Source organism: Anoplolepis gracilipes, chromosome 3, assembly GCF_047496725.1.
Source record: "Anoplolepis gracilipes chromosome 3, ASM4749672v1, whole genome shotgun sequence".
NCBI classification, from domain to species: Eukaryota; Metazoa; Arthropoda; class Insecta; order Hymenoptera; family Formicidae; genus Anoplolepis; species Anoplolepis gracilipes.
In genome coordinates this window covers 17686199-17709836 of record NC_132972.1, presented here as the reverse complement: position 1 = coordinate 17709836, position 23638 = coordinate 17686199, and the positions used below count along the sequence as shown (strand labels likewise).

The window sequence follows — 23638 nt, the reverse complement described above, 5'->3', positions numbered from 1 at the left end:
AGGGTGTCCCAGACTTACCGAATCATCTGATAATGGACCTAACCTAACCTAACCTAACCTAACCTGAGGTCATTTAGAGACAAAAATCTTAATACCAAAATGTCGAGGCTACAATAGTTTTCAAATGGTAAGAGTTTAAAGTTGACCAATTAGCATGACAAAACTTCACGCGCTCAGGCACGTCGCATATTAAAAGTGCCACCACACTAAATTTAATTATCTACATTGAAATATTGATAAATTATGTATTTAATTTATTGTTAAGACACAATAACTCAACAATAAATTAAATACATAATTTATCAATATTTCAATGTCGATAATTATTAAATTTAGTGCGGTGGCACTTTTAATATGCGATGTGCCTGAGCGCGTGAAGTTTTGTCGTGTTAATTGGTCAACTTTAAACTCTTACCATTTGAAAACTATTGTAGCCTTGACATTTTGGTATTAGGATTTTCGTTTAAATGACCTCAGGAATCCACCATTATCAGATAATTCGGTAAGTCTGGGACATCCTGTACATATACATATATATATATACAGGGTGTCCCAGAACAACCTTCCGTCCGTAAAATGACGTATTCCTGACACAATTTTAAGACAATTTTTCCTTTACCAAAATTTGATCTGAAGCTTAGTTTTTGAGTTATAAGCAAAAATAGTTAGCAAATCACACGTCGAGTACAGAAGGCAGATAGGAACGGCGCGGCACACTGCGAGCGCGGACGCAGCTGACCGTTCGACGAGTGATTACCGCCGCATGAGTCGCTAACTATTTTATCTTATAACATAAAATTATGCTTTAAATAAAATTTTGGTAAAGAAGAAAATGTCTTATAATTACGTCAGGAATAAGTGTTCCTTAAAATAACGTTGGACGCTGCGATCAGCTGATTGCTACACGCGATGTGTCTCTCAGCTGAGCCGGAAAATCAATATATCGATTAGTCTGAAGTCGTTGACGACAATGTCGATGACAATCGAAGGAGCGTCGCCGTCGCGAAGGCGGTTATTTCTCTCTCTCTCTTTCTTTCACTCACTCCCTTCCTTTTACGCACACACTCAGACATACACACATCGCGTGTAGCAATCAGCTGATCGCAGCGTCCAACGGCCGGCGATCTGGAACAACTTTTGGTCATTAATGTTATTTTAAGGAACATGTATTCCTGACGTAATTATAAGACATTTTCTTCTTTATTTTTTCCAAAATTTTATTTAAAGCATAATTTTATGCTATAAGATAAAATAGTTAGCGACTCATGCGGCGGTAATCACCCGTCGGACGGTCAGCTGCGCCCGTCGGTGTGCCGCGCCGCTTCTGCCTGCCTTCTATACTCGACGCGTGATTTGCTAACTATTTTTGCTTATAACACAAAAACTACGCTTCAAATCAAATTTTGGTAAAGGAAAAATTGTCTTAGAATTGTGTCAGAAATACGTCATTTTACGGACGAAAGATTGTTCTGGGTCACCCTGTATATATATATATATATACAGGGTATCTCATAACGAGCCAACGCTGATGAGCGGGTAGAGCGGGTTAAATGGAATAGAAAAATCCTGTACCATTTTACGATTTTCAGAATAATTAATGAGAAATTGAATTACAAAGATCGGCAAATCCGGCGCGAGTATCAGCCCGCCGCAAAAAAGATGGTGAGAAGGACGGCCCACCGCTAGGTCGGTCGCTAAATAATAATCGCTAATCTATTGTTCTTATCAATGCTTCTCGTCTATGCCCCTGGTAACCACGAGGCAATGGCGCCTATTTACGCCGCGCGCGCTTAGCGACCGTCCTTAAGGCCGTCTTTTTTGTCATCTTTTTTGCAGCGGCCTGATACTCGCGCCGGATTTGCCAATCTTTGTAAATTAATTTCTCAATAATTATTCCGAAAATCGCAAAATGGTACAGGACTTTTCTATTCCATTTAAGCCGCTCTACCCGCTCACGAGCGTTGGCTCGTTAGTTATGAGACACCCTGTGTATATATATATATATATATCACTAATTAAAGCTAAGTAAAAAACCAATAGCAAAAAATCATTTAATTACAATTATTAATTACAATTATTAATTACAAAGCGCAAATATACCTATTCAAAATAAATATCTCATTTGATTTTACATCTTGCATTCTGCGCCTCTTGTATATTCATTATAAAAGTAACGAAAACATTGCAATTCATAACATTATGTCACGTTATTTAAAATCTAATTATTATTAAATGTATTAAAAAAAATTTAGGATGTCTTTAGTCAATGATAGTATGTCCTTGTTTTTATCTTTTTTTATAACATTTTCCTTTTAATTTCGATACATTATATTTAAATATATTTAAATGTAATCTTTTATATATTAAGTAATCGCCAAACCATAATATAGTTCTTATAATATTTCACACTGGCATTATCAAATAATTGGCGCTAAGACAGATTATATTAATTGATAATTATGACCTTGATCAGAGAATGAATGGATAAATTGTCAAAAGACAATATTTTCTCATTCTATTTTCAGTTGGAGTACATTCGATATACACCCTATAACGCGTATACAGAAGGTGAGTGCAATAATTTGTCTTAATAACTATTATTCTCAGCAAGACCTCGCAACATACAAGATTATTCTATTATTCACACGCCAAATAATACCATATATAATTAGTGCATTATGACGCAATTGAAAACATTAGTCATAAGGCATTGAATCGACTCGCGTTGTATCTAATTTGCATCCTTTTAACATCGCAAACGGAATAGTCATGCGAAGTGATAAACACTTTCAAAAGCGAAAAAAAGTGTTTAAAATCGAGCATTTTTGTGAATATTTTCTATAACTTCGATTTTATTTTTGAATTCATTTATATCAAAACATTTCCCGCAAAAATCATGCGAAAAGACTGTGTATAATACAAATTACATTGATAGAAATTAGTATATAATTTTAAATGTGTGTGTGTGTGTGTGTGTGTGTGTGTGTGTGTGTGTGTGTGTGTGTGTGTGTGTGTGTGTGTGTGTGTGTGTGTGTGTGTGTGTGTGTGTGTGTGTGTGTGTAATGTTATTATTAAGGAATTTATTCACCTTAGAAGATGTTATTTCTACCAGTCTTTAATGAAATAGCGAATTATATAAAAATAATTTAAATACTATATTATTTGTGATATAATATACATATATTTGTAGTTATATATGTACATATATATGTATATATATATATATATATATATATATATATATATATATATATATACTCATATGCTTTGCACAATTAATCTGCATAGTTTTTGCGAAAAATTCAAAGTTAAAAAGCACGATTTTTACATATATCTTTATAAGTCAGAGCAAGATACAAACATGCAGCAATAGCCGCATATTATTACAATATAACTTCATAAATTCTGCTATATATGAATTAAAAAACTTATACTTGTAAAAACTTTAAAAATTAAGAGATGCTTCGTAAAAATATGCAACTTCACTTCATAAAAACATTCACACGTTTCTACAATACTATTATTTTCCACGTACGTAGAACTACGAATACGATGGTGAACAAACTCCTTAAGATACTTCTCGCGCTAATTAAGAATCGTACAAATCGCGTAGCTATTCCGGTTATAATGATGATTATATTCATATATTTGCAGCTACTGTTTTTACTTCTAAAGAGAATACGTACAATACATTAAATAGTTTATATTTTATTGCTAGTTAATTTGACCGAGATTCTAATTTTTTGTTTATGTAAAATGCAAAGATATTCTCGCGTCAAGATAAAAAGATCGACGACTCGAAAGAAATAGATATGGCATCATAAAACGGGCTTAACAATCGTCAAGTGCATTAAATATTTACAATAATTTATGATTAATAATTCATTTCTTCATTAAGAGTGTATTATAAATTATTACATATAAATTCTTAAAAATCAGAAAATTATAATAATACACTGCTGAATTTTGTAAAGAAAATTGACTGTATTATACATATACATACGTACATAGCTACCTACATACATACATGCATACATGCGTACATACGTACGTACATATATATGTACATACATACATACACGCATTATATATGCATACATACGTACATATATACGCACATACATATTCTCACACATACGCTCATACGTACATACATACGCACATACGTACATACATACGCACATACGTACGCACATACGTACGCACATATATATATATATATATATATATATATATATATATATATATATATACATATATATATATATATATATATATGCGTGTGTGTTTATATACAGGGTGTTCCCGAATTACCAGATCAACTTTCGTGGGTAGATAGAGCGTGTTAAACTGAAAACAAAAGTCTTATATCATTTTGCTAAATTCGCAATAATTAATGAGATATATATTAATAAAGATCGGCCAATCCGTGCCAGTATAAGCGCGCGGCGCGAAGAAACCTCCCAGTTGTTACTTGATACTAGGCACGCGGCAAGCCATAAACACAGCGCGCACTGTACGTGTCCCTTTCAGTACACCCTTTGTACGCCCTTTGTAGAGCGCTCCGCCTACTGTCTCGTCGCGCGCCTAGTATCAAGTAACAAGTAGGAGGTTTCTTCGCACCACGCGCTTATACTGGCACGGATTGGCCGATTTTTATTAATTTATATTTCATTAATTATTGCGAATTTAGCAAAATGATATAACACTTTTGTTTTCAGTTTAACACGCTCTATCTACCCACAAGAGTTGATCGGGCAATTCGGGGACACCCTGTATATAGATATGTGTATATAGAGTAATTAAAAAAAATATATATAGAACATATCATCAAATACAGATTCAAATGGAAAAATCCTGAATCATTTTTTGATCTGAGCTTTCTATTCATTCTTATACAATGTTAAAGATAGCCAGTCAACGCCTGTCTATAGGGAGACTAATACTTTTCGATGCTACCTCATAACAAGTAGAGCTTTCCACTATAAACAAACGCTAATTAGCTTATTTTAACACCATATAAGATTGAATAGAAAGCTCAGATAAAAAAATGGCTCAGGATTTTTCGATTTGAATTGGTGTCCTGTATTTGAGAGTGAGCTTTATATGTTTTTTTAGTTACATCCTATATATACAAGGTATACCAAAAAAATTATAAACAAATGAAACAGCGTATTCATCAGTGAAAAATAAAAGAATTTTTTAATATAAAATAATGCCCAACAAACCTTTATTTTCAAGATATAAAATAATAAAAAAATTAACTCATCTCAATTAGTGGCGTAAATATGGAACTTGTTAGTTTTTTGTCGTGAATAGCCTTCCTCGTTCAAAACTTGTATTTTTAGTTACATGATCAATTTCCTTGTTCAAGACCATTTAATGCACTCTTAAACAATGTATTCATGTTTTTCTAACTGACAATTTTCAACTGGATTTATGTCGACAAGATATCCATCTGCTTAAGCTATAATACAGACAATTTTTTTTAAAAAATTTTAACGCCTTTTACGTACTGAAGACAAAGATTCGGAAAGCATAACTTTATATAAGAAAAACTCTTTATTTTACACTAATAAATTATGCGATTTCACTTGTTTCTAATTTTTTCAATCTTTTTTTAACACCTTGTATATATATATATATATATATATATATATATATATGTATATACATATACGTATATACATATAGATGTATGTATATATACACAGGATGTTCAAAAAAAGTCACAAATAATATCTTCAAAGATATAGACAATCTTCCTATTTATTATTTTTATTGATTGCCACCTCTATAATGTAATAAATAAAAGAGTATATACTAGTTTTGCAGTGAGCAGACATAACTAATAATTTGTTATTAGATATTGTGGTTGTAGGTAACACTATAAAATTATATTAAACAGAGAGCAGTAAAGTTCAGTAAAGAGTTTAATCAGTAAATATATGTATATAATAGAAGTCTATTTTCTTGCATGAAAAATGGCAAGTATGATTTTCTATTACGGTTTAGTCAATGGAAACAATCGAAAGGCCAGTTTAGCTTGGAAAGCACTTCCTATAGTAATGATAAATAATTTGTGATGATAAAGCCATCTCAGCAGATATTTGTTATAGGATGTTTATTGGATTTTTCTTGTTTTGATCAATAATATTTGCTCTCAAAATATGTAATATCCTTCCTATGTAATCCTTTTTTTTAAACATCCTGTATAGTATATGAACAATTATACATAAAGTACCAGTGAATACTCATCAAAACGCATTATTATAATAATATATTACTTGTTTGACTCATATACTGCGTATTAGATATACATAATTATATTGCACGACAAATATCGGATGATAATTTTCAATTTTTCCAGTTTTAAGATCAAACATGAGTACTAATTTTCTGTAAAGTATATGATACAATTATCTGACTACATATATTAGACTTGAACATTAAAATTAAATTTCAAATTATAGCCGTGTTTTGGAGATTAACAATATTCCATTAGTCAACATGATTATTTGCATAGAAATGTGTTCTTAACAATAAAAAAGCAGATGGAGAATGAAAAAGTAGGTAGTAAAAATATGTAAAAATACAAGCTTAACATATATATATATATATATATATATATATATATATATATATATATATACACACATATACAATATAGGGATGCGCATGCGCGCATATGTATGTATATATCTATGTGTATATACTAAATTGATCATTTCTCAAGTATGTATTAGGTACATACCAGTTTTACTTAGGTTTATAAGTGTTAAATAAAAATCTACGAATCATACGATGATGATCCATGATCGTGGGCTGGACTCGGTGGTGTCGATGGATTTGAGCTGTTGTTTGAAGCTATCGAATGTCTAGGGCTGCCACCAGATGGATGCTCCTGTATATAAGAAGTGTGTGTGTGTGTGTGTGTATATATATATATATATATATATATATATATATATATATATATATACATATACACACACGATTTTGTATTAATAAAAAAATATATATGTATATATAAAAACTATTAACTATAGTTTTAAGTAACATACAATATTTGTATACTAATTTTATAAATGTGTTATGAGTTGTGAATATAAAAGTATTCTAAACTTCTTGTTTTTTCTCTTTTCTCTTCAAATTCTAATACATTACATATCTATCTCACATATTTTTAGCGTACACTAATTATAAAAAGTAAGCTTTATGTTAATCTATGTTTTATCTTTTCTCTCATTTTATAATACATTTAATAAAATGTAAAGTAAAACAAATATAAACTTTTTATTCTTCTATCGGATTACTTTAAACTTAAGGGGATCTTAAAGCGATAGCCAAACTTTGATGCGATAGTGTCTTCATCTAAGCGGAATTAAAATTGTCAATATTACCGACAATTTTAATTCCTCCATTATCGATAGCAGTATCTATATACAAAATTTTTAGACATGTAAAGAATAATTTCGCATTGTGTTTAACACGTTGAACAATATAACATATTTTTACTGCTCTATTGTCTTATGTATGTGTATAACGTATGTCTTGTATGCATATCTAAGCTATCGATGACAATAAAATATAAATGTGTCTCGCTTTATTGCATAGTTTGAACACAATTTCAATATTGCTCTCATTGATATGTATCTCTTCATATATTTATCAAAGGAAATAAGATTTACAAGGAGATAACGTCAACTTGAAAATCGCTTTTTTAATGAGTCTTAGAGCGTTTGATAGGTTAAAGGTAGGGGATAAAAACCCTAAAGAGATTTGGATGAATGGGCCTTAGTTTAGGAGAAATCGCAAAGCAAAGTTAGGCTCACGGAGCTCGGCCGCACATAAACGGTAAGGTTAGACTGTTTGGCAAGAAGGCGGCGTAGCCGAGAGAACTGACAATGAGGCTCCCGTCTTGATGCTTTTTGCGTTGATGGCGAGCGTCCGAGTCCCGCTGCTTCGTTTTTTTTTCTTTATGTAAGGTATATAATACTTTTTTACTCATTATTTATTTCTTTAATGAATTCCGTTTTTTAAATTAAGGAAATTTTAAGAATGTTTAAATATTAAACAAAATCAGTTTTGGAATCATATAGTACTTATATTTTTCACACAATATATAAATGTTTGTCCACGAAATGTATATCAAATGCGTGTGTGGACAAATCATTCATTTATAAAATGTTCATGGTGCGAAAAAATTTTATGTTTTCAATGTTTTTATACGAATTTTCATCCGCAATATTGTGAAAGCATGAAAATATTTTATACCACATGATAGAATGTTTTATATATACATTTTGACATACATATACACGTATACATACGCGTATTATATTTACAAAACGTGTATTATATTTAAAAACGTGTAATTTATTACAAAGGTCGATAAACATGTAAGTTTGTAATAAATTCAATAAATTTGTCCTTTGTCTCGTGATAATATTCGACTAATAACTTACAAGTATAAAAAGAACAAGATTAACATACCTTGTTGTGTAATGATGCGATACTGCCAAGAGAGAGTGGAGTATGTGAACGCAAATGTATCGATTCAGAATCAATTTGGTCCACCGGAGTGCGTGGTAAAGAAGGTGGCGTGGCAGTTGGTCGTGGTGGTGCAGGACCTCTTCGTGATGTTGTTGAACCTATGTATTTAATTTGATATTTAATAAAAGTGAAAAAACTGGGTGTCTTACTTTAATTGCTCATCTTGTATATCTTATAAATGACGTATTTATAGCAGAAAACGTTTCAAATAAAAATTGTTTGATTCAAAGAGAGGAAAAAGATAGGGATATTAGTTTGATCTTGAGTATAGGTGTAGGTTCCGCGATTATATAAAGGACAATTTAATTTTTAAATGGAAACACCTTAATTTGTTAATATAAATTTATTTCTCGCAATATTCGGTGTAAAAACCCAGACAGCACTGGACGTTCCAGGGATCTCCTTTTTAAGTCCATTTTATATCTGTACGTCCATGAACATAAAATGGACATTTAAGGAATATCCGTTTTTGGAATTAAAATGGATATCCTGTTAGTCACATCTTTTGGATGTACCGTTTATATTCGCATTTGGATCTTTTATTTTTATGATTTTTTATTTAATATTTATTATATGTTTATTATATATTTAATATTATTAGAGCAATTTTTCTAATATACATTAATTTTTAATATTAGTTAAAAAGTATATAAAATATTCATGTTAAACAAATCAATCGTTATAATATATATATGCTATATATATATTTCGTGTTTAATTATTTATTAATTATTTTAATTACTTATGCATACATTATAGTTATGCTATTATAGTTAGTGGAGCATTGCATATATAATTATTAACATATTTATTTATCATATTGGCTGTGTTCAGCAGAGAAAGCAAATCAGTGCGCGCTTAGTGATTCTTTATTGTGATTGGTTTCTGCACTTAGATCCAACGAAGATCTAAATGCAAGAACCAATCACAATAAAGAATCACTAAGCGCTCACTGATTTGCTTTCTCTGCTGAACGCAGCCCTTGATCAAAATGATAAAGTTAACGCGCATGTGCGCTGTGTCGTATCGTATATATTTGACGTTAAGACAAAAAGCATACGACTCTACGAATTCTTTTGTTTTTTTGTTATTATGTGCACGCGTGCTAAAGTCTAGGCTAGAATATTCGTCATAAGAAAGTGGTTATTTTCAAAGAGAGAAATTTATTAATATATATGAAAACTTCTTATTATTAACAATAATCTTATTCGTTCTGTTAATTGTTACGTGTCCCAATTTCCACATTTCATTAAATTACACATTAATACACGTTGTTGCGAGGTTAGATGCGAGTTTGTATTTTTAAGAAATTAGTTATTCACCTCAAATATGAATTTCTTAATATAAGCACCGATATTTATATCTTTTCTAATTATTTTTCAGTAGTTCTGAAAATCATCATCTACAAGTATTGCTAATAACAAAAGTTCTGATAGCAAAAATTAATAATACAGGTAAGAAATATATAAAGTAGATTATTATATAACTATAATATTAAATATTAAAAGATTAAAATATTCAACATAAAATATACACACGCACGCACGCACGCACGCACGCACGCACGCACGCACGCACGCACGCACGCACGCACGCACGCACGCACGCACGCACGCACGCACGCACGCACGCACGCACGCACGCACGCACGCACGCACGCACGCACGCACGCACAATTATTTTAAACTTTTATATACATATAATTAAGAATTCAAATTATAAGATAATATGAGATAATATAAAAGTTAATATAAATGCATTGCAGGTAACACAAGCATCGCGTATTGGTGGCAAACATTCATACGAATTCATAAAACGAAATTTAAACCAACTTTTAAGTAACAAACTAGCCAAACAATACAGTTGGTTTGGAAAGAAACAGAAAAAAAAATTTCATGAATTGAAATTAACGGAAATGTTAATGAGTAAGTAATTAATGTCTAAATAATTAATTTAAAAATTGAAAGTTTTCACGATCTTGTTCCATTTTTCTAGATTTTGAATTGCTTATTTATTTATTTGACGTTCTATAAAGAAGTTTGCTTTATCAAATCTGATAATCTCTCTGATACTGTAGAATATACGTATATCAGAAAGCCTACAAATGTTGATAAAGCACACAATGTATATGAAATAAAATGAACAACTCAAAACGCAATAATAAGTCGAAAATCTCTAAAAATAAATAATTAATTTAAAAACATTTTTATTATTGCTCGATATATATTTTGTTTCAGCTGCAGGAGAAGCATCCCAGAGGGCACATGTCTCTAAAAGATGACTTAAACACGACTTAAAGACGTCTCATTGTTTTTTTAGATATCTTTAAGATGTCTTGTAGCCTTTCTGTGCCGTATGGGATACAACGCGTCATTTACAAGAAAGGATATAGAAGAGTCTATACAAAAAAGGCTACGAAGAGCAAAGGAAAGATTCGATGCAAGTGAAAAAAAAATTAACAAACTGAATATGTACTGATGATGAATAATCAAATTAAAGCGATATGACATATTGCTGGCCAGCTGATACATGTGACAAGTTATGTGTGATATAGTTAGATATATATATATACATATATATAGTTGCACCTATATAGTTTATACCAGTTTATTAAAATTTATATATTTTATGTTAAATATTTTGTTTGTGTTAAATATTTTTAACACAAAAAATTATCTTTATATTATAAATAAATAAAAATTAAAAAAGGTCACCTAATTGTTGTTTTTCTAATTACAATTTTTCTAATTACAATTTACAATTTAAAATTATATCCAAAATCAGTCCATAATATATCCATAATAAGTCCAAAATTGGGTATATTGCGGACATTCTGTGTACGTACAAAATTGTGACAAATGTACATTTTATGAACGTTCATCGAATGTCCGACGGATCTTACTTGGACTTTCTATGGATATCCTAATGTCCAGAAGCGGATGTTCATTGGATATACAATGGATATCCTTGTGCTATCTGGGAAGTTATTAGAATAGAATGACCAAAAATTGAACTATTCAGGAGATATTTTATATCTTAATTTCACATAAGCTATAAAATATTTAATAAAATATTCATTTTTTTTATTATCTCTTACCTTAATATTTTTATGCAAAAAATAATCAGGAATTAGTTAGTGTAAAGAACACTTTCTTAAGAAAAAATATGTAAGTGCTTGTAAATTTTTTTTTTCTGTTTATGCTCGATAGCTGTATAATGCTTTGTATAAATTTACCGTTGTGCGGTGAATATCCAGAATTTCTCGAAATATGGGAACTCAGGCGACGTGCATCGGAAGGAGGATGCCTAGGAGGCAGTGGCGCTGGTTTGTTTGGTGTTTGAAGCGTAGAATCATACAACTGTAAAAAAATTAAGTGAAAAAAGGTTAATATACATGCAAGGTGTCCTGAAACCATCATCTTTTTAAGAACTTTGTGGCAAATTCAAAGATATTTTTCTCAGCAAAAATATTGAGGTATCAATAATTTTCGAATTATAAGCGATTAAAAGAGTTTTTTGCAAACTAAATTTCGTAGAGTTAAAAAATTAAAACAATTACATTTTTCAATTAATTTCAAGAGAGTTAAAAGTTTACTTCATTTTAATTTAAGGCTTAATTATAAAGATATGTAATAGCCAAAATTGGAAAATTTTTTAAAATAATCTTTGACATTTTTGCTAAGAAAAAAATCATCTCCAAATTAGTCAGAGAATCGGCCTTTAAAAAGAAGTACGGTAATTTCAGGACACCATGTATTGTGTGCGTGCGTGCGTGCGTATGTGTGTATGTGTGTGTGTGAGATGTTTTAGAGTGTATGCATATATATAAATTGAAGTATTTATATTGAGACGCCTAAATATCTCAAAAACTATAAGAGTTATAAAAAAATGTTTCAAATAAATTAAAATCAAATAAGTTGTATGGTTTCGAAGAGGCTATAAGATGATACCATTGATTTGACCTTGAATAAATTGTTTGAAGGTCACATAAAAATCGCTTTAATTTTTTAAATGGAACCTCCCATTTTTCAGAGTTTTATATTTTAATAGTTTGAAAAATTTTTTGTCCTTAATTTTAAAATATACAGATTTAGTTTCAAAATCGTGTAACTTGGTCAAAAAAAGTTGTAGTAATTTTTAAAAAAGCGTTTTGTAAGTAAAATGTTGTTGACATGTTGAAATGAACTGTATTATATATTATATTATATATATTATATTATATATATATATTATATACATATATACATATATATATATATATATATATATATATATATATATATGTATATATATTAGTATTAAAATTAAATATAAAAAAAAATTAAAATAAAATAATTTTCTTATTTACTAAATATCAAGAATTTGTTACTTACTCTTTGCTGACTACTGTGAAGATGGGAACTACTATGGTGGCTGGTATGTTGTTGATCAGCAGTTTCTAATGTCGTAGGTAAATCTAATAAACGCTGTATCTGTAATTTAAAAAATAACAAAATGAATATATGATATAGAGTTGATAAACATTCACATAAAACATAAAGGGACTAAAATATACCCTAGTGATCTTTTAAAGTATTTTGTTCACTTATACAAGGTGTTCCCAATCTAAATGGCAAAATTTTGGGAACATGTAGCGGAAAACTAAAAGTCCTTTAGAGATTTGATCGTTTTTGCTTCATCTTGGAGAAAATCGCAAAAAAAAGAAACAAATTTTCGTTTTTTTTAACTTATTTATTTACATTTTATTTATGTCATCATCTATTTAATACAGATATTGTTCAAAATGCTGTCTTCTTGCAGCAATGCAAGCATTACATCTAGCACTGACTGCATTAATTGCAGCTAGACATTATTCTGGTGATATTTGGTGTACTATTGCATCTATGAATGTAAACAAACAAAAGAATATAAAGGATAACATCAAGTGTTTACATATATAAGGAACCTTGAAGTAGAAAGTTTATTCGGTGCTAATCAACTCAAGAGAGCAACAATGACAGATTAAATTTTTGCGATTTTCTCCAAAATAAAGCAAAAATGAGCAAATCTCTAAAGGACTTTTCACCTTAGTTTTTCGGTCCCCTGCATGCTCCTGAAGTTTTGCCATTTAAATTGAGGATACCCTGTATAGCATAAAATAAAAGATCGAGTAGAAAACTTTCTAAACGAGTTCTTTTATGTACCTGTATTCCATTTCCTGGACCCATATGGCTGATATGATTGAAATTTGTGGGTGCAGAAATCATTTTCGAACGTCTGTCCGTAGGGCGAACAGTTCTATTGCCTTCTCTCAGCGAAAACCGTCGTCGTGGTCTTGTTATTTGTCTACCACTCGTATCTAATGGTGTTAAATTTAATAATTCCCCTAACACAATGTATAATATTATTAAACAATAATAAATAATTCAATAATGTGAAAATTAAATAGTATATGAACACTTGGAATGTATGTTATATACAAAATATACTTACGCTGACGTAAATTGCTAAGATAAATAACATACGGCATGTCATTTATTACACAAGATGTAAGGGAGCCCGAAATATTTAATGGTCGAGCTCGTTTCACATTAAGCGTTTGTAACCAGTCTCCAGATATACAATCAAACAAATCGATATGAGTCTCGCTATACACTAATAAATATCCTTCGCAATAACCTGAAATTCACAAAAATAATAAATTAAACGAGAATAAGATGAGAGAATTTACTGCTTTGACATTCAAATTTAATTACACATATAATTAATATAATTATATAGTTATGATTGTAGTATTGATACTTACTAACTGCTGTAGGAACTGCAGGATACATTATCTCTCGGTCTCGACTCTTCCTTCCTTGACTGTCAACATATATCGCTAATGTATGGAAGACTAATAAGAACTCACCCCGTGCTAATTCGATGCAACGTAACGCATCCACGGCACTATAGGTAAGAAAACCTAAGAGCGTATTCTCAGCATGGACCAAAGCTGAAGGAATAAAAATTTGCAATAAAGATAATATATAAATTGCTGTAAAATGAGATGTGGGTTTATTAAAGAAAAAACTTTTGTTTTATATTCTTACAAATAGGATGATGATCTCCCAAAATACTATAAATAGAAAAACCAGATGGATAGCCAACGCACAAGCGACCTTCGGAAAGAACTTGCAGAGTTTGTGCATGACATGGTAACATCAATTCACGTAACCGTTTATGTCTTGTTTTTGTACGCGTTATTTCATAGATGATGATTTGAGACGCATTCTAGAAAAATAAAAACATTAAAATAGAGCGTTAAATTAAATAATAAAATAAAACTTATAATAAAATATGGTAATTATTTACTCATACGGAGCCACTCCCGATTTCAATGTCCTTAACATATGTTATCAAGGGCATCACCCTGAATAATGTTGTGAAGATTTTAGGAAGCGCTCGGCATTTATTAAAAAGTTATTAAGACGGAAAGTTTTAATGAATTATTTATTAGAAACACATTTAATCGACATTTCTTCGTTGTGGCCACACACACGCACACGCACGCATGCGCGCGCGCAGGGAGTGCAAGGGGGTCCTTCGGCTCCCCCCCTTCCCGCACCCACCCCGCCGGTAGGAGTGCCCTGAACAGAAGTGCGCAAAAGTACGGTGTGTACTTTGTTGAGAAATAACTATGTCAGTTAAGTTGTAATTTACCATCAACAAAGTACACACCGTACTTTTGCGCATTTCTGTCCAAAGCACCCCTACCGGCGGAGTGGATGCGGGAGGGGCAGCCAAAGGCCCCCTTGCACCCTCTCCCTGCGCGCGCGCGTATGTGTGTGTGTACATACATACACAACATAACGAAGAAATGTCGATTAAGTATCTTCCACTTTTCCACTTACACAGAAATTCCTTTGAATGTTTATTTACATTCGCTCGAACGTCACTATATCATTTTTACTTACTTAATGTACTATCTTACTTGTACGTATATTTTGTTCATATTTGTTTTTCAAATTCTTTCGAGAAAGATAAATCAGTATAACATATGTACTATGTATCCATTAAATGAAAATGTCAATAAATAGATTTCAACGTTGAAAATTACAAACTTTCCGTCTTAATAACTTTTTAATAAATGCTGAGCGCGACCTAAAATCTTCACATTACTCAGGGTGATGACCTTGATAACATATGTGAAGGACATTGAAATCAGAGGTGGCTCTGTATAAGAACAATAAATAATTACTTAAAATTTTTTGTTACAAAAAATTCTATAATCGCCTTACTTGTTTTTTTATTGCAACACATAAGCAATAATTAAGTGGATTACGGCGCACTACTCCAGTTGTTAATGTAATGCATCCTTTAGTCTCCGCGACTTTAATCCATTCAACTTCATCTCCATCCAAGGCACGTACTGGAACCAGCCGTACATGACGTTGTTTTCCGCTTAATACAACAATCAATTGTTCTTCAATAACATACTCGAGAAGATATATTTTTTTTCCTTCGCCGACTCTTGCAATTTCTGCAATCATAATGCAATCATTTGTACTTAATTAAATACAATTACTTATACTTATGAATATTTTTTATAAATAAAACATTTTTATACACATATATAGTTCCTTTTACAAGATATAATCTTTATTGTAAAAATCTATAATGTAAAATATTTCAGATATCTTACCACTACGATCTAAATCTAAGCAGAAGAGACCTTCTTCTGTACCAATGACTAGACGATCCGGATCAATAATTGCTCCTGACATCACATTTTTAATGAATGCCAAGGTATTGTCCAATAATTCTTTCGCTCTAAAAATCTAAAACAAAAAAAGAAAATATGCATTAATAAAAAGCTTTAATATTTTATATTTGCCAAAAAATGATTTTATAAGATTCTCTTGATGACAAATATTTAAAGATATAAAAAAAGATGTAAAGGAATAAAGCGACAGAGCGTCGAAGTTTTTTTGTTATTTAAATTTTTCATTACATAATTATATATATTACGTAATTAAATATATACCGTTGTATTAGGAAGATTATTCCTCTTTAAAATTCTATGAAGCTCACTTAAAGCTACTACCCATTTTGTCTTTTCGCTCTCTGTATCTGCTAGCATTAATGTATGATTTCTCAATCCAGGAGGCTCCAATAGTGATGTCGTTATCTAAATTAAAATAAAAATTATTTAATCCAAGCAAAAAGTATAATGTACAATAAACTTCTAATTGTATGCTTACACACATAATTGTGTAAAGTAGATATAATGTATAGATATAATGTAGAATTGTCAAAGTATTATAGTTAGATAATATTACAGTAAAAATAATATGAGTTAACATAAGATTAAATTAATCAGAATTTATTAATTATATGCAGATATGTATATATATATATATATATATATATATATATATATACATACATATATATAATTATTTTGCCTTTTACCATTAATATGCACACATATATATAAATGCTCTCTTATTGTATATTTTCAATTTTAACTAAGAGATTAATGCAAAAATTTTTTGCAAATGGATTAATCTTAAAAAATAAGATAAAAATATATCTATTGTATAATTACAACAAAATCAAGGAACTTTTACCCGAAATATACACGGAATATCCTTCTTTGTAGCGTGTATTACATCAGAATCACGAACCGAGCTCACGCTGAATTCTTCGTCTCGCATATCTAATACTTGCGAAACATATACAGATGGCAAAGCATTGCGGTCTGGTGAAATATCATAGAGAAATAATTTGAAATCGCAAACTACAACGAATTGACGCACCCAACCCTTCTTGACACCACCCATTTTTGGCACTTTGACATATCCTTCATATGCAGTCCCTATCCCTCTTGTAGGATCGATCCCCAATGGCCGTTTGGCTGAAACGTTACAAATCGTAACATAAAACTTATATAATAAAAAAACTAACGATATCGTAAAGATAGAGGAAACATAATTTAAATAACACTATTTTGAATGTAAGCTTTTTAAAAAACAAATATATAACAAAGTTTATATAACAAAGAAATAAATTACATAAATATTATTCAAGATCGGCATATATTTTAGTTTGAAATTAAATTTTAATTATAAACATTTGCATACAAATTATTATAGTATTACTTACTTTGATCATGAGGTACAGGGCACATTGGAGGTACTTTATCGCAACAAGGCATATGGCAAGCAAAGCCACATACTTCACATACAACTCCTTGTCTAGTTAATCCAACCATTAAAGATGTACAATGATTACACTTTGTAGGTGCCGAGAATGTCCGTACGAGGAACTGATGTGATTTAGGTTTTGGTTGTAAATTAGTTTGACCATGAGATGAAGACTTGTTCAAAAGTTCATGAGATAATGGCGATGTGGGATCCTACAAAAAAAAGAAATAATTAAACTTTATATATATATATTTACCTTTTCATTTTAAAACTAATTTCATTAATTAATATATTGATTAAACATTATCTTAACAACATATAATTGTTTTGTTAAAAACATATTTATTCATTCGTTCACATACAGTCATCTTGTAAACATCGTTTTGAAATATTAAATATTATTTTATATAAAAAAAGTTTAGTTATTTTATCCGTGAGTATCTACAAATGTATATACTTTATATCAAGGTTGGGAAAGTTACTTTGTAAAAGTAACTAATTATGGTTACAGTTTTTTCATTGAGAAAGTAACTAATTACAGTTACAAGTTACCGATTTTGAAAAATACTCGATACAGTTACAGTTGCTCAAAAAGTAACGAGTCGTTACTTTTCAGTTACTTTTTTCAAAATGATTGTATAATATTATTTTAAATATAAAAAGCTTACATTGTTGTATATTATGTGCTATATTATTTTATGTATATTAAATAATAATTTTATAAAGATAAAAGATTGAATCATATGCTATCTAAATACTGATAAATTTATTATTTTATATATTATGAATTATGAGACAATATATACAGGGTGTCCCATAATTCGCGAACCACTCAGGTCACCGTCAGGTGTAGGTAGAGTAGGTTAAATTGAGTATAAAAATTATCTACCATTTTGCAATTTTTGCAATAGTTAATGAGATATTAATTATAAGAAATCAGCCAATCGGCGCCCGGCAGGAGCGCGCAGCACGAAGAACCTTCCCACTGTTACTTGATACTAGGCACGCCAACTATAGGTGACTCTTCAGGTTGTCAATGCGTTCCTCCCACCGCTTCGTCGGCGTGCCTAGTATCAAGTAACAGTAGAAGAGTTTTTCGTGCCGCGCGCTCCTGCCAGGCGCCGATTGGCTGATCTCTTATAATTAATATCTTATTAATTATTGAGAAAATTGCAAAATGGTAGATAACTTTTTTACTCAGTTTAACTTACCTGCACCTGACAGGTGGTTCGCGAATTATGGGACACCCTGTATAATATTAATAATAAAATATAATGTTAAATATAATTTTCATCACTGGTGATTCAAGTTATTATCAAAATATAATGTGTTTAAATATCCAAATATATTTTATGTTATAAAAAAATATTATTAATCTTAACTTTTAATAATCGCAAGGTACTTAATAATCATATAATCATAATAAAAAATTTAAATTTAGGACAATGTTCATTGTTATTGATCTTTTTCCATTTTTCTTATATTTAAATTATTACCATACTGTATTATTTTTTTATGATGCAAAAAATTGGTCGGTAAGTCGGTAAATAAAAATAAAATATATAGAACGATACTTTTAGCGCATGCTCTCAAAAAAGTAACTATTAAAATAGTTATTAGTTATCAAAAAAAGTAACTAAATTATGTTACAGTTACAGATAGAGAAAAGTAACGAAGTTCAGTTATAGTTACTGAAAAAAAGTAACTGTAACTGTAACTTCGTTACAAGTAACTCTCGTTATTTCCCAACTCTTTATATATATATATATATGTATATACATATATGGTAAATCTTAAAAAAGAGACCCTCCTTCTCGATCTTGATGTGTTGTCAAGAGCATGACCCTGAGTAACTCCCTGAGTAAAAGGTTTTAATCGTCGGTCGTTGTTTACTAAAAAGTTATAAACAAAAGAATTTTTATGAATTATATGTAATTTTCTGACACCGTGTACATTTTATGAAGCACACTCTAAACGGATCTATTTATTTAAACGTGATAAATTAAACGCATTGACAGAGAAGGGATTCCACTTCTCTTCCTGCACTCATCTCTGAAAAAAAAAGAAACTAACCCAACCCATTTTCGAAGTGCGGAATAAATCTCGCTTCGTGTGTAAAATTGACAATTTATATAGACTATCTCTGTCATAGTTTACTAAAGTTTTTATAAAAGTTTCGTAAAGAATCACATAGATACGTTTTCAATTGTACATAAACAATCATGATACCATTTAGTTTTCTGCTAGAAGTGATCGCTTTGGTATGTAAACATAAATATTATTGTATGTTCTTTAGGTATTTTTAACAAACAGAGCTTACAAGTAGGAGTCCATATAGGTTTCAGAAGTTAAAAATGTACATCCTCTTATCCAAAACTTTTTTTGATTATAATTTTGATAAACTGTGATAGTGCTCACATGAATTTTCAATACCATGCAAAGCAAGGGTTATTAGGTTTCAGAGGTTCCTGGAATGTAACATTTTACATTGGAACTTCACGCAGTACTGTCAGTCTTTGTTTTCATATCCTTAAGTTTCGTTATTTTATTTATTGAGAAGGCATGGGGATGGGGAGGGGAAGTGATACCCTGTCGCCTGTGCACTCCCACCTGAATGTTTTTTTTCCAGCATGTACCTTGCAGTACATAATAATAAATTACACTTCAACACATACTTTCTAATACATGGGAATGCACAGGGAGACGGAAACTTCACGCTGTTCCGCTTATACATATAAATAAAAGTAACAAAACTTGTGAGAGTATAGAACCTACCAAGGGTTGATAATATTGCGTGAAGTTCCAATGTAAAATCTCGCGCATGGTATTGAAAATTCATGTGAGCACTATCACAGTTTACCAAAATTATAATAAAAAAAAGTTTCGGATAAGAGGATGTACATGTTTAATGTACATCCTTCACGTGAAGCGAGGTTTATTCCACGCCTCGAACATAGGTTGAGTTTTCGGGATGGTGACACAGGAAGAAGCGGAGCCTCTTCTTCGCCAATACATTTATTTTATTACGTTTTAATAAATAGATCTATTAAGAGTGTGCTTTATAAAATGTACATGGTAGCAGAAAATTATGTTCTATTTATAAAACCTTTTTGTAACTTTTTAATAAACAATGACGGTTAAAACCTTTTGGAAGTTATTCAAGATTATGACCCTTGACAATATATGTTAAAGTCAAGGTTGTAGAAAGAGGTCCCCTATTCTTAAGGTTTACCTTTTTTCTATTTTAAAGTTATCAAATATATGTTAATATACTTACAATACTAAGTTCAGACAAATTACTTTTGCTGCTTGTAATACTAGGTGCACGATTATCCTCGATGTCACCTTCTACGCTGTCGACACTTCCATGACGTGTACTACCTGTTGTCTCTTTAAGAAAATGTTCGAGATATGACATCTGTGATGTAGGACGTTCTAAAACTAAAATAAACAAAGATCGGATAAATAACATATCAATAGTAATACAGTATAAATGTGTTTAAAATTTTATAATTATTTATATAATACAAATATTTATAAAATTTGTAAAACATTTGCGAAAACAGGTGAGAGAAATAATATTGTCGTCTTGATATTAAAAATTCGACATCAGTACTACATATTCACATGTAATATCTTATCAGAAAACACTAATGGTAAACTATTTAGCACAACATTTATACAATTTATACATGCTTCTCTTCTCACGAAAAAAAGAATAACAGTAGTAAGTGTATTATTTTTAATATTACATAAAAATAGTAGTATTTAAAAAGGTAGTAGTATATACACAAAAGTAGAGATACATTAAACATGCTTCATTATGGCAGATATAATACATATTGTAGAATGCAATTTAAAAAATGCACTAAAAAAAGACTTAGAAACATTAGTTTTAGCTTGTATTAGTACACAAAGCATACTTCATGTGACACATTATATATATTAATAGTTTTACTAAAATAATCAATTGATCAAAAGATATATTACAGAGAGATAATAAAACTAATGATATTATTAAGGAACAAAATTTACAAAACCTGTCAACACTATCATAATTTAAACAGAAATAACATTGGGCGTACACAATATAATTGTCTTCTTATTATAAGTGTTAAAGATAGCACAGTGCTATGTCTTGGCTAAAATATGGAACAACAAAATGAATAAAATTTTACAAATAATATATACACAGGTAAAAGTTCTCTCTTTTTCAGATTTTCTGTTAGAAAAAAACAATATGATGATATAAAAAAAAATATATATATATGTATAAGATATAGATATGTAAAATAAGAAATAACAAGATATAACATAGCTCTGTGCTAAGTATATAGAATTAGCAATAAAATATCCAATCCAAAATCGCTCTTTTTTTTGCCACATCATTTACCGGGTGGCGATACGATGGTGATGGCATTCTGATTGATGAATGTGTTGACTGGAACGAATCTATTTAATAAGCGACAAGTCGTGTTGCGGGGGACACGTATTACTGGTAAGGGTGACGACAGCTGATGTACGATGATACGTTGGGGTTTGGTGCTAACGATGTTTGAAGATTTGCTTGATGTATCGCTGGATGAGACAGCTGTCACAAATATAGTTTGAAGATGAGCAATAAGAGGCCCCACACGCAGCTCGTTACGCCAATAAACAGAGGCACTTTGTAGTCTAGAAATCAGAATCGCATACCGTACTGGAGAATCGAATTACTATACTAGATAGATCCCAGACAACGATCTCTATAATTCGTACATCAATGTAAACAAAAGTTTTTAAAATTACAAATTTTCTCGCACCTGTAGCAGAACGACAAAAATATTTTTGTAATCTAGAAAAATTCAAATAACGTTTTTTATTTATTCGACCGATAATGAGATCATTACGTTAAATAATAACCGCAATGGTAACAATTTAGTGATAATTGTTTTTTATATATAGTCTCATTTTATTTTGTCAACTATCTAAAAATTTTGGGATTTTAGACAACAAAACGGGGTTTCAGACAAAAGTTGTTTGGCTCTAAGAGAAACATAAAATGGTGTCATTGGTTTGACTTTAAATCATGAAGATCTTTAAATAACTATACCTTCAATTTCTTAAATGGAAACCCTTATTTCTCATTATATATTCTTACAGATTATCTCGAAAACTTCTCAAAACTATAACGAAGTATTTTTTTCATTAAGTACATTTTAAATTAGACTTAAAAGTTACAGTATAAATTAAAAGTTACATCGGTATAAATTACCCTAAGTGTAACGCGTGAAGGTTCCACCAGTGAATTTACATTTCTATTGTATTTGCACACATACATGTAGAAACACAACAAAAATGTAAATTTGATTTTGCAACCTCTTTGTGGTATACTTTAAATAATGTTAATGCAATGCGGATTGTAACTTTCCTTATAACTCGAAAAGTATACATATAATAACTTATAGAGTATAACGTAGTTATTAAGTACTTATAAAGTACTTAATAACTATTAAATAATCAATAAAAAAATATTTCATTATAGTGTTTTGAGAAGCTCTCGACGTAAACTACGAATATAAACAAAAACAAAGTTCATCAAATATCGTCTGATATTTTGAATGCAAAGCGAAATTTAAAAATATACAGTTCCATACTGTTTTCGACTTTTCATGCAATAACTTTTCGAAGTAATATCTACTTTATATCACAAAAACAAAAGAAAGATTTCTAGATTTTTGAGGCGGATAAAAGTTTTCTGTTTTATTATTTTTATTTATAAATTTTATGCAAAAATTGGATTTATTGTAAAATAGAAATTAATGACTACTTTTTAAAATAGTTTTTGAGAAGATTGATGCATTTGTTTATTGGTACGAGTTTGAAAGAGCTATTACTTTTGACAATTTCAAAGATGTCAAAAGTAACTTCGAATG

At 30.2% G+C, this 23638-nt stretch overlaps 1 protein-coding gene and 1 long non-coding RNA gene across 3 annotated transcripts in view; one reads left to right on the top strand and one right to left on the bottom strand.

Moving 5' to 3' along the window:
- Positions 1–5683: 5683 nt before the first annotated feature.
- Positions 5684–23638, bottom strand: part of Gek (serine/threonine-protein kinase gek) — a 33290-nt gene continuing 15335 nt past the window's right edge. For both annotated transcript variants that reach the window (XM_072887579.1, XM_072887578.1), the window contains 14 exons: positions 21001–21164; positions 17683–17935; positions 17148–17434; positions 16562–16705; positions 16220–16355; positions 15816–16057; positions 14628–14808; positions 14342–14530; positions 14029–14214; positions 13740–13921; positions 12930–13028; positions 11792–11915; positions 8497–8654; positions 5684–6904 (listed from right to left, as the gene is read on the bottom strand). In XM_072887579.1, coding sequence (XP_072743680.1) covers positions 6791–6904; positions 8497–8654; positions 11792–11915; positions 12930–13028; positions 13740–13921; positions 14029–14214; positions 14342–14530; positions 14628–14808; positions 15816–16057; positions 16220–16355; positions 16562–16705; positions 17148–17434; positions 17683–17935; positions 21001–21164 — 2459 coding nt within the window. In that variant the 3' untranslated portion in view covers positions 5684–6790. The remainder of the gene's footprint in view (positions 6905–8496; positions 8655–11791; positions 11916–12929; positions 13029–13739; positions 13922–14028; positions 14215–14341; positions 14531–14627; positions 14809–15815; positions 16058–16219; positions 16356–16561; positions 16706–17147; positions 17435–17682; positions 17936–21000; positions 21165–23638) is intronic.
- LOC140663428 (uncharacterized) lies at positions 9582–11260 on the top strand. The gene is made up of 4 exons (XR_012046279.1): positions 9582–9837; positions 9940–10010; positions 10322–10481; positions 10794–11260. It is a non-coding gene; the product is annotated as an uncharacterized lncRNA (long non-coding RNA).